This window comes from Psammomys obesus, unplaced genomic scaffold, assembly GCF_907164565.1.
Source record: "Psammomys obesus unplaced genomic scaffold, mPsaObe1.curated_primary_1811, whole genome shotgun sequence".
Classification (NCBI taxonomy): Eukaryota; Metazoa; Chordata; class Mammalia; order Rodentia; family Muridae; genus Psammomys; species Psammomys obesus.
In genome coordinates this window covers 4,029,657-4,046,964 of record NW_026585644.1, presented here as the reverse complement: position 1 = coordinate 4,046,964, position 17,308 = coordinate 4,029,657, and the positions used below count along the sequence as shown (strand labels likewise).

The 17,308-nt window shown below is 40.8% G+C and overlaps 1 protein-coding gene across 5 annotated transcripts in view; it reads left to right on the top strand.

Moving 5' to 3' along the window:
* Positions 1 to 17,308, top strand: part of Dock4 (dedicator of cytokinesis 4) — a 381,158-nt gene that overhangs the window by 166,344 nt on the left and 197,506 nt on the right. For all 5 annotated transcript variants that reach the window (XM_055624110.1, XM_055624087.1, XM_055624080.1 and 2 more), the window contains exons 2-6: positions 1,264 to 1,347; positions 3,553 to 3,593; positions 5,703 to 5,758; positions 10,629 to 10,725; positions 15,334 to 15,482. In XM_055624110.1, the coding sequence (XP_055480085.1) occupies positions 1,264 to 1,347; positions 3,553 to 3,593; positions 5,703 to 5,758; positions 10,629 to 10,725; positions 15,334 to 15,482 (427 nt within the window). The remainder of the gene's footprint in view (positions 1 to 1,263; positions 1,348 to 3,552; positions 3,594 to 5,702; positions 5,759 to 10,628; positions 10,726 to 15,333; positions 15,483 to 17,308) is intronic.

The following is a 17,308-nucleotide window of genomic DNA, read 5'->3' as shown; positions in this document are numbered from 1 at the left end:
GCCAGGCCAAGACTTAAATTAACACGCCCAGGTATTGTCCCGGGAGTGTGATGGGGCAGCAGGGAAGGATTCATTCCTGTGCATTCGATTTTTAATTTTGTTTTGAGATCATAAAAGGGCTAGAGACATCCTTAGAAGCCCATTAACTTATTGGTATGTCTTGATTCTTAGACGGATTCATGTGTTTGTTCAGACTTTTCAAATATATTCCCCAAGGGAGCAGAAACTTGGTGTGGTGATTAGGGCTATATCTGAACTTTATTTCCTAAAGCAAAATTATAAATAAGATTAGAATTTTCACCTTTTAAAAATTCCTTTCAACCTGACGTCACTTGCAAATTGGCTTCAGCGTACGTGGCCTTTTTTGTAGGCAATGACCTTTCCCCTGTGCATTTCGATTTTGTTTTCTTTATTTCCACATCTCTGAGGTTCATTCTCACTGTCATTCCTGGGGTAGCCTGGGGTGACTAATCTAGGCTCATGTCTTCCTGTAGGCGATCCATCCTCGTCTGCCTTGCTGTGCACAGTGCTTCTGAAACCAGTTTATCCGAAAGCATTAATCTGTAGTTAATGCCCACCCCAACCCCATTGCAAGTATTGAGAGTGCTGAGGAAGGTGGGAATTGTGGCTGAGTTTACCTGTAAAGATAGCGCAGTCATTAGGAAATGAAATGTCACCATTGCTTTTACTGCAAGAAAGACTGCTGCTAGGCCAGAAACTTGGCGTGGCTCTAGGGATCAGAGTGCGCAAAGAGACACAACCCTTTCTCTTTTTCAGCTTACAGTCTCAGGGAAAGAATCCAGCAGCATAGAGCCCAGGCAGATCAAGTTTCGTGCTGAGTGTGAGCCTTCATTCACTAGAAACATCTGTTTATTAATTACCACAGCCAGGCTCCTGGAGGGAGGGAGCACTGGAGGGATGGAGGCACACAGTCCCTCAAGGACCGTTACAACCGTATCACTGCTGCAACCGTCTCGGTGATTTATACACTGCCTTTGCCGTATTCAGTGTATATTCATAGTGTTTATTGGACCAATAGATTGTTTTATATACTGCCTGTGCTGTGTTCTGTATATTTTCAGTGTATATTCATAGCATTATTTGGAAAAGTATATGAGCTTAGTGATTTTCTTTTAAAATACATGAAAGTAAAATGACAGCAGGCTCACATTCATTCCCCTCGGCAACATTGTTTAATTGTAAGCAGTGTAGCTGCTCTGCCTGACATGATGGCCTTCTTATCATCTGCATCGTTTCTTGCAGTAATTGCCAGTTTTCGAGGCACCGTCCCATATGGCCTGTCGTTGGAAATTGGAGACACTGTTCAGATCCTGGAGAAGTGCGATGGTGAGTAGCCCATGGTGACCGCTCGGAGCTCTAGGAAAAGCCCTCTTATTCCACGACTCTGCAGGACACCTCAGAGTTCTGTGTGCTCACTTCAGAAAATTGTCCAGTAGTTAAGGCAAACTATATTTGACAAAACTTGTTCCGTACATAGTTAATGTGTGATTATGGGAAAACAACAAACATTAAATTGATTGTGCTTTTTCCTAACTTACCATCTTTTAGTCCTTACGTGGAGATGGCAGAGCACTGGAACATGCTCTGTTGGTAGGGATTCATGACTAACTCCCAGCCTTGAGGGTTCTCCTGAAACCCCAGGGATGAAAAAACTGAAGGGCAGGCTCAAAAATGGGGCACCTGAGGCTGAATGGCAAGACACTCAGAAAGGCAAGCCAGTTCCACTCCGTCCTGTTGATGTCTGTCTTCCCCAAACCTGGAATCTGAAATATTAGGAGACTTCATTGTCTGATCCTGTGTGATTATTATTAATTTATGTAGCAAGTAACTCATTAAAAATACCTAATCTGTTCTCAGATGCTCCCGCTCTTGTTCAGGTTCTACTCTGAAATTCTAGTGCTTGAAAGGATTCAAGATGAACTGGCAACATTTCTTAACAAAATGACTAGATTTTAGAATGTCATAAGTATATTAAAAAAAAACACATTTCCTTCCTAGAAGGCTTTCTTACTCTAGTGATTTATTATGTGATAATGTTCTATCTTACAAAGTTTCATCAGGCAATAAATTGTTTTTTGGACAAATGAAACTACTCCATTTAGTTGGAATCTGGCTTTAAGTGCTGATGATATGAGAATATTTATTTTGTCCACCGTAATTGACAAATCCAAAAGTATAATAAGGTTTCTTGTGTCATTACTGAATGCAATCTGTCTGTTTCTACTTGGTATATAAGTATAAAATTCTCCTTAAATTGTTGCCTAAAAACAGGGCGTGTATTTAATGAGATGTAGTAATCTAAACTTTTTTCTGCATGATGTAATTTTAATTTATACTGAGATCTGTCTGGCATTTATGAAATTGTCAGAACATTTTGGATTCTGTTAGAATAATTATTACAAATCAATACACGTCTTGGATCTTTTTTATGAGAAGCTAATGAACCCTGCAATATAGAGGTCCTCACTTCCAACTCAGTCTTTTTTAGTGGAGGTGCTGTTAAGATGGTTAGGTGTGTGTGTGTGTGTGTGTGTGTGTGTGTGTGTGTGTGTGTGTCTATCTTGTGAAGAAACAAAATAAATGTAATATACAACTCAAACATTTGCTTTCAAAAATTCAATCCGGTCAAAAAATTACATAGAATATTTCTACAGAGCAATATAATTTCCCATCAATAAGAAAAATGGCTTCTGCACTTACCGAAAAATGTACTTACATTTGTTTACATTGACAAAAAGGAGATGTATCCCTCAGGAGTGATACTGTGTTACTGTCTCTGGGTCATTCAGAGCTTCAGCCTTGCAGACGCTGTGGCAAGCTGTGCTGATCAAATAGTAGAGTGATGAAAACATACAAGCCCCAGTTGGGTGGCGGCTCTTAGGACACCAGGCTGCTCTGGTGACCTGTATGTGACTGTTCTGTTACAACACGTTAGCCAGGCACTGTTGCTCAGCTCAAACCTGTGCTTTCCATGAGTCAGCACTCATAGTGGCAATAAATCTGTGCATACACTTGCGGTTCCCATGGGCACGGTGGACTTTAATAAAATGGGGAGAAGCCAGGCTCAGGGAGGTAAAATAACGTCTCCAGATTAAAGAGTAAGCTGGACCTGGTGGAACATAACTGTAATTTCAGCATCTGGGAGTCTGACGAAGAGACTCTGAGTTCAAGGCCATCTTAGGCTACACAGATCCTATTATAAAATAAAATAAAACAAAATATAACTAGTAAGTTTCAGTGTATTTTTAAAATTTAAATCCTAAGCTTTTATTTATCCAAGCATTAATTATTTACATATTTATCTCCATGTTTACTAATTTCTGATACAACTTTAATAAAACAATATATTAATAGAATGCTTAAACTAGATCTGTTACCTAGCCTAATCCTAGAATCATTATATTTACGCATAGAATAGCCACATGAAGATTAAAATTCTAACATCAAAGAACATATCATTTGTTAATTGTTATCCTTAAATATTATCATGGTTTATGTATTAAAATGTAATCATGATTATTTTTCCCACAGGCTGGTACAGAGGATTTGCCTTAAAAAACCCCAATATCAAGGTAAAAACTGTTATTTCTGACTGTAATTATAGGATTTAAAAAATTATTTTGCTATACAATTGAAATTGGAGTTGGGCTCTTAATTAGGCTCGAGAAATGGTAATACAGATTTTCATAATCTGGGGAATTCCTTTGAACCTGGATTAAAGTAAAGGTGGTAAGATAGTGAAATCCTAATTCTCCATAACCCTTGAAAATTATACTGGGAACTGCTTAAGCTCTTTAGATATAAACAAAATCTTTTTGAAGTGCTGGTTTCCCAGAGAGGTAAATTAACTATCGGGCAGGGAAATATATTCTAAAGGAAATATGGAATAGTTGAATTTAATCTTTAACTTTCCCGTGTTATCATTTATAAGATGCTGGTGTGGAGGAACAAGTTTGTTGTAGTGTCTTGTTGAGGGTACCTTGGGTGATGGAGGCTGAACCAGGAACAAGGTATTTGTAAGTGTTTCTCTTTCTTGCCATTCCAGGAAGGTCTTAAGAGCCATTGTATGTGTAGAAACCCTTGGGAAGTAATGTGGCTTTCATCTTACCTTTCACCTGGGTAGTCTGTGACTTTATCATTGTCTTTACTCTGTGCCTTCTTCATGCATCTGGAGCTTGTGAACATGTTTGCATAGCCTACTGTTTTGTTTCTTTTTTAAATTCTGGTGTGTGTGTGTGTGTGTGTCCACATGCCCATGTAGTGTGCCACCTAGGTACTTCTCTCCTTCTGCCATGCTTTTCCCAGGGATCAAAGTCAGGCTGTCCGGCTTGACAGCAAATGCCCATCGTGCAGGCTTCTCTAATATTTCTAGTATGCCATTCCGTTGTTGTTGAATTCCAGCTCTGTTAAAACTGTGGATGGTAAATTGTATCACTTCTCATTTTCAAAATATGATCTAAATTCCTTTGCTTAAATGTAGCTTCTGCTAGAATGTCCAACTGTGTTTAATTACTTCATTTCATTATTTTAGATCCGTCACAAGGAAAGCCTAAGGGACAAATGAGCATATTAATTTAATTTCTTGATACTTTAGCCTTCATTTAATGTTTTTTTATTTTTGGACATCTGCAGGGCACATGCAAATATAGCTTTGATATTTAATTATCTAGACAAATTTCTGAAAAATTTATTATGATTTCTCTGTCACTTCCATCTCATCTCATAAATTTTGATTTAATTTTTTGTTTATTAATTTGCTTTATTTGTTAATTTTGCTGTATTGCTATAAATATACATTTTATTTAAAACATTCTCTTCCTATTTATTACTGTAGAATATATAGAATTGATCTCAGGTCTTGGCTACAAGCACCTTTAAACTCTAAGCCATCGGACTAGTCCAGTTTTTGTTTTTGATAATACCAGGAATTGAACCCATGGCTTCATGTATAACAGACAGGTGCTTTCTCACAGAGCTCTGTTGTAAGCTGGAATTCTTCATTGTAACATAGTTTTCAGCCTTGTCTGATGTTACATGTTTGTTCCCAGCACTGGGGAGACTGAGGTAAAACCATTGCTGAGTTCAAGGACAACCAACCTGGACTACTTAGTGAGTCCCTCACTGGTTGTCCTGCAGTGAGGCCATGTCTCAAAACAATAGCCAAGAAGAGCAACATTGTAGGTGGGACTTTTTCTTTTTCCTTTGTTAAACCACAGTTTTTATACAGAGTCACTGGTTGCTTTTTATTTTTGATTTATAAAGAACATACTTGTTTACCTAGGCAAAGTAGTGGCCCAGAGCTATAAATCATCTTTGAAAAAGCACATCTGGAAGGCTCAGTAAGTTTAAGGACAGCCTGGTTTACATGGTAAATTTCAGGTTAGACAAGGCTACCCTGCCAGACATTGTTGCAAAGATAAAGTAACTGAAACAAAAAGGATGCATTGCTGAGTGAGATCTGATTGTTTTCAGTTATACATAGAAAATCTCTAAGTGTGTAAAGTTGGTAATGGGGGGTTAGAAAATCAGGATTTATGCCACATTGCACTTTGCCCATAGAGTGTGCAGGTGCTTTGCTGCTCCTGATATTGTCATGGTTATAACTGCTTCATGCAAACCATTCATCAGACAGCTGGCCTCAAGAGACAGCTAAACCACAACCTTCATCTTTTATCTTCCAGGGTATATTTCCTTCCAGCTATGTTCACCTGAAAAATGCCTGCGTGAAGAACAAAGGGTAAGAAGGAATTGTGTTAATAGCTGGGAGGCTTTGCCACAGCGGCTGACTATCTAACTGAAAGTCCAAGATAGTCTTACAGAACGACAGATCAGTCCTTGGTCTTTGTTGTTTGATAAGGAGATAGGGAGGAGCAAATAGAGATAACTGGAGAACCCATTTCTGGGTGCAGAGCCATGGGTGCTCCTAGGGTACTATGTCTTTTTCATGGTCCGTCCATTCTGCAACTTGCTTAATCTGAGACAGGGAAACTGGTCCTTCCTGAGCCCCTGACATGGTGAGGCACGGAGCCTCCATGCCCAGGAACTGTTTTGGTGTACCACTGCTTCTAGGGAAATGAAGCCTGCGGCCAGCAGGATGTCAGGAGGTGGAGTGCTTGCTGAGAAAACCCAACAGCCTGAGCTCCACCTCTCGCTCTGGAAGCCACACAAAGGTAGAAGAAGAGAGCTGGCTGTGCAGAACTGTCCCCTAAGCACCACATGTGTGCCAACGGACATGCGTGACCTCAGCTCCTACACACACAATAATAACAGATTAAAAACAAAGCTGGGTGTGGTCGTTTATATTTAATCCCAGTATTCAGGACACAGAAACAAACAGGTCTCTGTCAGTTTGAGGCTAGCCTGATCTACACAGTGAATTCTAGGCCAGCCAGAGCCACAGGGTAAGGCTCTGGCTCAAAAGGATAAAAACAAGAAACGCATCTCTTCTCCAAAGTGAGCGTAATACTATTCTTGTGTGACTTTATATACTATTTTTCTATTTTACCTATGGTTCACATCCTGTCAGAGATCACCACAAATGTGGCCCAACAGAAAAATCATAAACTCACTTAATATCTATGCATTTTTTAAAAAGAACCCTTTATATGCATTTCAGCATAACATTAATTAATTAATCAATGAATTAATTAATTAATTGGTGTTTTTCAAGACAAGGTTTCTCTGTGTAGCCTTGGCTGTCCTAGACTCACTTTGCAGACCAGGCTGGCCTCGAACTCACAGCAATCTGCCTGTCTCTGCCTCCTGAGTGCTGGGATTAAAGGCATGCGCCACCATGCCTGGCTTCAGCATAAAATTTAAATATCTAGTTTTACAAAACAAAACATCTGACATGCCTGAATGATATTGGATGGACCTCATTGATCACTGAGGACTTCTTTGGTATTTAAAAACATGTTCCTGTCCTCTTCTGAACTGACTGGAAGCAGCTGTCAGGATGACATCAATCAAATGAGATGCCACAGTGGAACATGCCTGGTGCTGAGCAGTTAACACAAGTACGCAATCTGCTCTGAGGTAGGCTTTGACACATGTATTTGGTGCCAATGTCACAAGGCGTCATCTCTGAATTATAGTGTAATTTTCACTTGATGGCCAAAATATACAGGCTGTGTGAGAGAAATAGCAACTTTTTATTTGAACTTTAAAAGCACAATAAATAATATATTTAAATTTCATTTCACCAGAAAGTTTCCAGAGATATTATTCAAATGGATGATTTTCATTCACCTTCTGTAAACTGTTCAGTGAACAAACATCAGCCAGTCATTGAGAATTTATGCTAGAAATACATTGCATTTACCTAATTGGATAAATGCTAAAGAATCTAGGATACTAGTATGCTGTATGTCATATATGCCAATACTTGGGAAAACTTTAGTAATTTTTCAAGATAGCAGATTCCAAGTATAGTTTTAATCTGCTGGCGAGACTTTCCTCTGAAACTCTTGTTTCCCATCTTGAGCTTTTCATGTCCAACTTTGTTTCAGGTTTGCTTTCCTTTATAGTGATTCTGATTCTTTGTTAAATTCTACTTTCCTGTCTTAATTGTTTTCATCCAACTGTTGGTGTTGTCAGTCTTCATTCACATCCTGATTAGGGTCCTTGAACATCTCCATCGCTGTTATTTTGACGTGCTTGTCTTGTGCTCTGGTTGAGCTGCTTTTCCCAGACCTTCCAGGTTGCTGTCTTCTGGAGGAGGCGTTGACTTGGCCCACCCACCCCTTAAGTGTCCATCTGAACAGCTACCCACATCTTACTCCCTGCTGCCTCTCCCTGAAGCTGGTCTGACTTTCCTGCCTTTTATGCAGTGAGCCACCCAGACTCAGGGAGGGAATGGTGCTACTCACGCTTGAATTGGGTTTTCCTACCTCAATTAACATAGCACCCCCCCACACACACACACACACAAGACATAGCACAGGCTAACCTAATCTTGACAGTCCTCCATCAAGTCTCTCTTATCTTGAGTAACTCTAGTCTGTATCCTGCTGACAATTAACCAAGGCCATGCCAGGTGGCAACGGACATAGTTTTAAAATAGGTACATCCCCTTTTTGTTCTTCTTTTTTAATTTTTAAAAGTTTATCTTGTGTGTATGAGTGCTTGTCTGCATATATGCCTGTTCGCCACATGTGATCCTGGTGTCTCAGGTACCTGGAATTGGGGTCTGATGCCCTGAATTTGAAGTTATGGATGGCTGTGAACCACCATGTGGCTGCTGGGAACAGAACCTGTGTCCTGTATAATTGTAACCAGAGCTCTTAACTGTTGAGCCAAATCCTCATATATATGGCTATATATATATGTGTGTGTGTATGTATTCATCATTGTTTCCCTGCTGTACTCCATGAGTCTCAAGAAACTGTAAATGTGGATAAAGGGATTCCAAAATTTGGTGGTTTTGAGTTGAAGACTTACAGGCCTGACGGAGATTAAAGAGCACTGTGACCTCAGGGTAGACGGATTCTTTCCTAAAAAGGAGTTACTGCAGTTGCTCATGGACTCTACAGTGTGTAGGAGAAAAACTTTGTCCTGAAATTGTTCAAGGACACAGAACGCCAGCTGCTTGTTTTTCTGAGAGAAAGTGCTTCGGGTGGTTGGCATCACCCAACTTAAATTAACGTGATGGTCTGACTCCCTCCGAGGATGAAACTGATGTAACATTCATCCCAGAATAACTGAACAAAATATAATTTCAGACTGCTTACTTATGGTAGACTATTTCTATGCACTGAGGTGTTTATGTAATTAACAACAAAATTAACAAAAGAGCTGCCCTGCCTAAATGGTGTTTTGTGTTCACAGTTTGCATTTTGTTTGACAACCCCAAGGGAACTTTCCACATACTGAATAGACTGTGGTTCTTTCCGGGGTCTTCAGAGCAAAGTAGGGGCTATGGTAAGGGTCTTTAAATTAAACGAGAGTTCATGAATTGGGGAAGCTGCTTCTATGTTGTTTCATTCTTGCTGTTTAAAACCTCACTTTATTTATTTTTATTTTTATTTTTATTTTTATTTTTTGGTTTTTCAAGGCAGGATGTCTCTGTGTAGCCCTAGCTGTCCTGAAACTAGCTCTAGTTTAGGCTGGCCTCAAACTCAGAGATCCACCTGCCTCTGCCTTCCCAGTGCTGGGATTCAAGGTGTGTGCCACCACCGCCCAGCTGAGACCTTACTTTTAAAATGTTGAATGCAGCGGCAAGAGTTCCCGGGCATTTTTTATTTCCTCTTTGGCCTTGTGTAATATATCTTTGAATCCAAATATTCATCATTTAAATTGCAACAGCTGCTTCAAAAGCAGAGTAAATATTCTGCCTTTGGGAAGTGTCATGTGTAGGCTCTTTGAACAGTACTATTTCCTCCACAGGGCTTATAATACTGTTTACTTTCTTTCTAGTTCTAAACTCCAGTTTTACATTTTCAGCTTCACCTATGCCCTAGATTTAAAAAAAAGGGGGGTGGATATTTATGGACAGGACAGGTTTTTAGCAATGGTGAGAACTGAGGAGATGAAGCTCAAGTAAGGGAAGAATCAAGGCTTTAGTTTCTTCATTTATATTGCAAGGGTTTCCCCAAAGACAGTGGTTCACACATGGACATGATATCATAAAAGACCTGCAGAGCAGTCGGCATAGTTCTAAGAAGAAATCTTCCTTTTAATACGTTTAATAGGCAGTCTCCTTTTACAACATGAGCTGTTGGCTTCAGAAAGATAAACTTGAAATAAAGGAAATAGGTTCCCTTGATACTGCTGATTGCATTCTTCTGAGAGGCAGTAGTGAACCCATACAAAAGCGGAAGGGATTTGACAAAACAAACTAGAGATGAGAAAAGCTCCTTCTGTGCTAACCGCCTTACCAAAGGGCAAACTCAAGTCCCTGCTATATATCTCTTGGGACATTTCTCTTCAGGACAGCCATACATTCCTGACCAGTAATACTTGTTTCTGACATTAAAAGAAGAAACAGGAAGAGTCTATTAAGCACAGAGAGGAACATTCTGGAATGTGTGTCCTAATGTCTGTGACACCTTAAGCCTTGGCTGCGCTGCATGGTAGCAGTATTAATAATGTGCTATTTTTCATTGGCCTGTTCCAAATGATATAACTGAGGGGTTACTGAGCTCTAATGGATGCTCACTGACTGCTTGAGTTACGGGTTAGTTACAAGCTCACATTCCATATGTCCACGTGGCTCAACAGTATCTCTTTTACTCCTACTGAGCCCTCTGGTCCTAGCACCCAACCGGCAGAAATCACCTCATAGTTGATGTAGTTGGGTGATGTTGTGTGACAGATAAAAGCTGTTGAGGTTGGAGAGGTTAAAAGATGCACATTCTGGTGAAGCTGCCACAGAGAGGAACGCTGGTTTTCTTCCTTCTCCCTGCACTGTTTGGCCTTGACCCAGGCTAAGCGGCCTGTCCCTTATTCATTGTACTGCCCTCACCCATAGCCTTCCTCAGACACATAACCACATCCTGGCTGCTGACTGCCATGCCTCGAGTGGCTTGCTTTCCCACCTTACCTTCTTGAGTATTATAAAGAAAGTATTGTCTCTGATATATATGTTTTTGTCTCCCTAAATCCCACAGACAGTTTGAAATGGTTATTCCCACTGAAGACTCTGTCATCACAGAGATGACATCAACATTAAGAGACTGGGGAACCATGTGGAAACAACTCTATGTCGTAAGTGACTTCTAAAGAGCATGATTTTTATTTAGATAATTATCATAAGAAATATGTGCCGAGGAGGAATCATCAGCCAATCCTTGAGAGCTTGCTCCAAGTCCCGGGCCTTCTTGGGAAGTCAAGGGTACAGATCTTACTTAGTCATCATTGTTTTACTTTATAATCTTTGTCCTCATGGGGCATGGGTTTTACGCATTGTATTCCAATACCACAAGCATATAAAAGAGAGGGTTTGGGACATGTAACCAAATAGACTGTTCATATGGACCTAGTTTTGGATTTTCTGAATACTTTTAATTTCAAAGATGAAGAGCCTGGGTGGCACACACCTTTAATTATATCGCTGAGGAGGCAGAGGCAGGCAGAACTCTGTGAGTTTGAGGCCAGAATGGTCTACAAGGCTTCCAGGACTTCCAGGACACCCAGGGATCCACAAAGAAACCCTGTGTTGAAAAACAAAACAAAACAAGAAAAACAAGACAAAACAAAAAAACAACAGAAAAATCTATTCTCAATACAGGTTAGTGGTGCTGTATTTCAGCACATCATAGTTCTTTCTATAAGTAATTTGAGTAGATTATAAATGAAAGCTTAGCTAGAGTGAGAGAATGTATTTTCAATTCTTTACTAAGGAAAGGAGGGCAATTCTGTGAACAATAATGGGTTAGAGATATGTGTGTATTACCTTACCTATGGTAACTAATTACTTTGTTAGTTCTTATGTTGTCTGGCCCTATCCTTTTGCAGCTGGTGGTTTGGGAGCTTGCTAGAAAAATCCACAAGATACTTTCAGATCATAGAAGAGTTGCTGTGGTGTGCTCTTGTAAACTGATTGGACTTCCTTGGGGTTCTGTTCTGAGGCAGAGACAGGGAGACACAGATATGGCTGTTAGGGTGCATGCATGTGTGCATGTCTATGTGTATGCGATGTTTTAATTAGAAAAATTATAAACTCTAAGCATTATTGTATTAAATATAACGTAGTTAAGTATTCAAACTAGTGCATCTTTTAAATACTAACATGGTAATGTTATCTCTGTTGCACCTTGGATGTGTGTGTGGTTTGCGCGTGCGCACGTGTGCAGTACATCAGTGACCTGTTGTAGTTGAGCAAGGATTTCTCCCCCTGCTTCTTTTTTTTTTTTTTTTCTTTCTTTTTTTTTTTTTTTGCTAAGACTGCCAGCGAGGACCAAAGTTACTTTCTTACTTTTGTCTTGTGTACTTATTTTCCATGCTTTTGAGGTTATCCTCTCTGGGGCAGTCTTGGTTGGCTTAAAAAGCTACACAGAGCAAAATCTACAAGTGATATCTGTGGCCCCTGTCCTGAGTAATGGGAGGGGGCTGATTAGCCAGCATTGCCTCTGATACTGGAATAATAGTTATTTGAGGAGCAAATATGAAATTCAGCCCGGAGGTAGACTGACTTGCCACAAGAGTGCCATGATCATGTTGGGCTTTCTCTTTTCCTGGTTATAGTGGTGCGTTGGTTCATCATGCATTTGTGTGTCTAGAGCACTATCCATGCCCTCCCCAACAGTTTTAGAGCAAAGCACCAGCCTTTTCACTCAAACATGTTTGATGAAAGCAATAAGTTTTGTAGATTGCAGATAGTATATAAGGTAATGTATGTAGACATTTGGCATGGAATAGACTAGGACCTGCTTGAGAAACACTAGTTTGCTCTTTTTGGTTGTACTGGTAAGGGCTTAAATAATACCCTTTACAGAACCCCTTAATAAATTCAGCAGTGCAAGCAGGAAAAAAGGTGAGGCGAAGTGCAGCAGTCCTGGTGCAGACCCTGAGCTGGGTTTTACATCTCTGTTCCTGGCAGCTCTTTCAGGTGCTTTTCTTCTTGAATCTTACCAAAGATGATTTATCCCAAGTCCCACACTAAGCAGTAAAGCCAGAGTCAAACTCTGGATTTGCTGCCACCAAAACCCTTTCTGTTTTTATTTTAAACCAAATCAAACCTCAGCCATTCTCTAAAAATAAGAAACTACAATTCACTCTTGGCCACATGCCCAATATACTATGGGAATTCCTAAGTATTGTTTTAATACAGTTGTTTAATATTATAATATGCTCCTTTCATTTAATACCAAATTGAATGTAATTTTAACAAATTCAGTTTTGTTTTGTTTTGTTTTGTTTTTTTTTACAAAGTATAGTTTTATGACTGGATCATATACTTGGGTTTTTCATTGTTTTTACTTGGTTTGCTTCCCTGTTTGTTTGATAAGTGTTTACTGCGAAGCCCAGGCTGGCATGAATTCACGGCATTTCTTCTTCTTAGGCCTCTTGGTACTCATATTAAAGACAAGGGCGACCATGCCCAGCTCCTTTTCTTACAGTAACAGGGCACATCCTGTGGGATGTGGGAACATCCCTTCCACTTTCAGAGTTTCTTTCTTGAGGAAGAGCTGACCAGCCAGTTTTCAGTTTCATGAAAGGTTTTGCTTTCTTCTGTGTCATCATCCCCTTGTCAGTAGAGGTGATGAGTAAGATAAGTTCATCCTACTGAACAGTGTGAGCAGGTGCCTACCTTTATCCCTGTGATGGTTACGGTGCTCGCCTTTGCTGCCCAAGACCTGGCTTTTTATAACTCTCGTATGTAACTTATCCTCACTTGCTAGATTTTTCCTTCCTATCCAGACATCCTTAAATGTTTTTCGTCTTCTGCTTATTTGTTTGTGTGGCCTGAGCAGAGCCCGTTTCTGCGAGCGCGCACAAATAACCGTATAAATCGATGAGTTCGTTCACTCCCAGCTCTGGGAGCTCAGGCACAGCTGCTGTGGATGGAACAGACCCTGAGCAGTTAATTACAAGAGTATTGTGCTGTCGTGCCCTTGTAACGGTGCACAAGAGAGTGTATAGAATGAGGAGCAGTAATAAAAGACAGTGATAGAAAAGAGGCTCACGAGAGTGAGAAAGGAGTTGAGGGGAGAGGATGATTCAGGCCTGGGAGGAGCCAGACCTGACTTCCTGTTGAAAGCTTCCTGCCCTTCCAGCATACTTGTCAGACCTGTTCAGGACCTGATGGCCCCTTCAAACACCAGGTATCAACACAGCAGAAAACACATCACTGCATTTTAAATTACATATGTTTACCAATCACAAAAAACTATTTTCTAACTCTAGAGAATTTTTGGTGGCTAGTAACCTCAGTAACTTGACACTACTATTCACATGGATCAGTGGTTCTCTGTGGGTTGCGATCCCTTGAGTGCCATATGTCAGATATCCTGCGTGTCAGATATTTCCCTTGTGTTTCATAATAGTAGCAAAATGACAGTTACACAGTAGCAACAAAATAATCTTATGGTTGGGGAGTGGCCACAACATGAGGAGCTTTATTAAATGGTGGCAGCCTTGGGAAGGTTGAGAGCCTTGGATACAGACTATTAATAATATCTGTAGAAACGAGAAGTAGATCTCACGGCAAAGAAAGATGCGGGATAATTACCCAATATCTCTGTGGAGAGATGTCTATTTTTCGGTGTTGGTAAAGAGGCAGTATTTGTTGGGCGCTCACTGTGAACCATGCTGAATCATAATGGAACTCCAAACGTGAGTGCTTCTCTTCACACTCATCGAACTCCTTGTCTTCAGGGCAACTCCACAGTGGTTGGGCACTGTGCTTTTCTTTGCATACAAGGAAACACAGAGACTAATGAGTTGCTAGAGTGTTTTACACTAGAAGTGATACAGGTAGAAGTCACGTGATGGTCATCAGACTCCTATGTCAATGTGTTCACTTTGTGCCATTGTCACAGGTGTGGTCACAAACCCATAAAATATCATTGCAGAAAAACAGTATTGTTCAGTTTCACTGATGACTGAACTTGTACTCGAGGTTTTTGAGAGCAGTAAAGAAAGAGCAATATCTAGATTTGAACCCGTGGCTTTTATCCATTTTTCTTTCACCAAACCACAGGGGTTAATGGCTTTGACAGAGATTATAATGAAGCTGTGTGATCTCTTTAATTAAATAAGAAAGGGTCAATCTTTTTATGAGTCTGACTATTGATCAGATAATCATACTAAATACTGATCAGTGCTTGAATGTGAACACTCCCTGTATGTTCAAATTCAAGACTTGATGAAGAATTAGGACCAACCTTCAAGAAGCGGGGGCCAGTGTTTCCATGTCATTGGTTTTAGTTGCTTACAGCCATGACTCAGAAAAAAAGAACACGAGCTCAAGTAGTCAGGGAAAACTGTTTGAGAAGTTGAAGTCAGGCCATACCTTAAAGCAAATAGAGTTTAGGTAGAGCTAAGGAAGAAGCCAGTGGAGAGGAAATCGATGCTGTGAACTCAGGCAGGGACTAGGCCAAGCCCAGGTGTGGCACATTGAGAATAAGGATCACAGGGTTTTTGTGTTAGGGAGTTGAGCTGAGATGGCTTGGTCAGGAGAGTAGAGCTGTGGGGCTTGGGTGGCAAGACACAGAGCTGCAAGGCCCTCTGAGGACAAGGAAGTCGGGAAAGTTTACTGGTGGAGCATCTGTCTATACCATGGCAAGAACTTGGTCCTCTACACACTTTTGGTTACCTTCCATCTCAGCAAGAGGACTGACTGTTGAATCTCTGTGTCTACACATTCCATAGAGAAATGAAGGCGATCTCTTCCACCGCCTGTGGCACATCATGAATGAAATCCTGGATCTGCGGCGGCAGGTGTTAGTCGGCCATCTTACCCACGACAGGATGAAGGATGTGAAGCGCCACATTACTGCCCGCCTGGACTGGGGAAACGAGTGAGTATGGACAGGTGTAGGACACTGGAAGTAGCATGGGAGTGGCACCAGTTCTGCCAGGATGCGCTGATTCCACTAGGGGCATCACACAGGTCTCCTCATGCTTCCCCATTCTTTAATCTGGACCATTACGATGGAGCCAAAAAGCCACATCCTGTGGTTCTGGGGTGAGCATTGAGAGTTTTTTTCTTTGTATACCTGACAGTGTGACAGTGTACAAGCGGCCACAGGAAATAACGGTAGTTGTGGAGATAATTAATTAGATATGGCTTCTGACTAAAATGTTGCTTCTTATCCTGCAGTCATTAGGTTTGGTACATGTACTTGCTTTTATTGTATACGTCTTCTGTATCCTGGTGTAGCTCAGCAGTGTAATCCAGAGGGAAGCACCGATCTTACCCGTCTCCCCTAAATGTTTTATGATAAGCGCACAGCTGTGAGAAATCCTGTGCAGGCGTAATGGCCACTTTAAAGAGCTGCTTAGGAGCGCTCAGGTAAAGGCTGTCATTGACTGGGATTTACTTTTCAATAAAAATGGGATGGGGGGGGCTTGTTTAAAATAACAGCCAAGCACTTACATAATAAATCTACTTACTAGAAACTCCAGCCAAAGCTGATACCCTGTGAAATATGAATATTAATATATGAGTGGCCAAGTCGAAGGTGCCAGCCTTCTCGCTGCTTCTGTGCACAAAGCCCAAGACTACGGGGGTGGTATAGGCTCCCCTCTACCCTTCTTTCATTATATCAAGCTCCTGTTTGCGATTTGACCTTTCGTGGATCTTAGTGCAGGCTGTCAGGAGGTTGTGGAGGAGGAGAATGAATATGGGACATAAAAGAAGAAAACACCAGGAAGGAAACCACGAGGAATTTACTTCTTTCGGAATCTGGAAAATCCCATCTGGACGTAGAAAGTTGCTTCCCCTAAATATAGGAAGTAGCTTTCTCAGAAGCCATGGTTAATTTTACCAAAATGTTAAGTGAATACACAGATCTACTACCAGATTTTAATCCTCCATCTCACCCACAGTACTTGTGATATCTTACTGAATATGAAATGCCACTCAGCTTTTTACAGACAATAAAACACTCACATATGCCTAGAAGATTCATTCCTGTGAGAAATAAAAGCAGGAAGAACATTGAACTGGGGACTTCATTATTCTTTTTCTTTTGTGTGTATGTATGTGCACATGGTGACTAGAGGACAGTTGCAGGAGTTGGCTCCCTCTTTCCACCATGTAGGTCTTGAAGACTGAACTAGGGCCTCAGGATTGGTGGCAAGGCATTCACTGCCTTGTTTGTCACAGCCACCCAGATTCTCTGTCATGTGAGCGAGCTGAACTAGAAGTACGAAGGCTGCTTCAGCTCTGGGGTGATAAGACAGAAAACACATTGTACCTCCTCGCGGATTGCGTTTGCAGCCCTGGTGTTGATTTCTCCTTTGTGCATGCAGTAGTCTCGAGAGGCACAGCCCTCAAGGCTGTCACAGTCTGACTTGGTGTGGTCCTTAGTCTTTTTGTTTGTTTGTTTGGTTGGTTGATTTCTTTTCTCCCACACTTCCATATATATATGGAAAGAGAGAGAGCCCTGGTTGTCCTGGAACTCACGCTGCAGACCAGGCTGTCATCAAATTCAGAGATCCTCCTACCTCTACCTCCCAAGTGCTGGGATTAAAGATTTGTGAGACTGTGCCCGGCTCACTTGCTCCTTATTCTTATTCATAAAAATCCTCTGACTCTTTACTCAGTTATAATTGGTTACTGGTTTTATATATATATATATATATATATATATATATATATATATATATATATATATATATA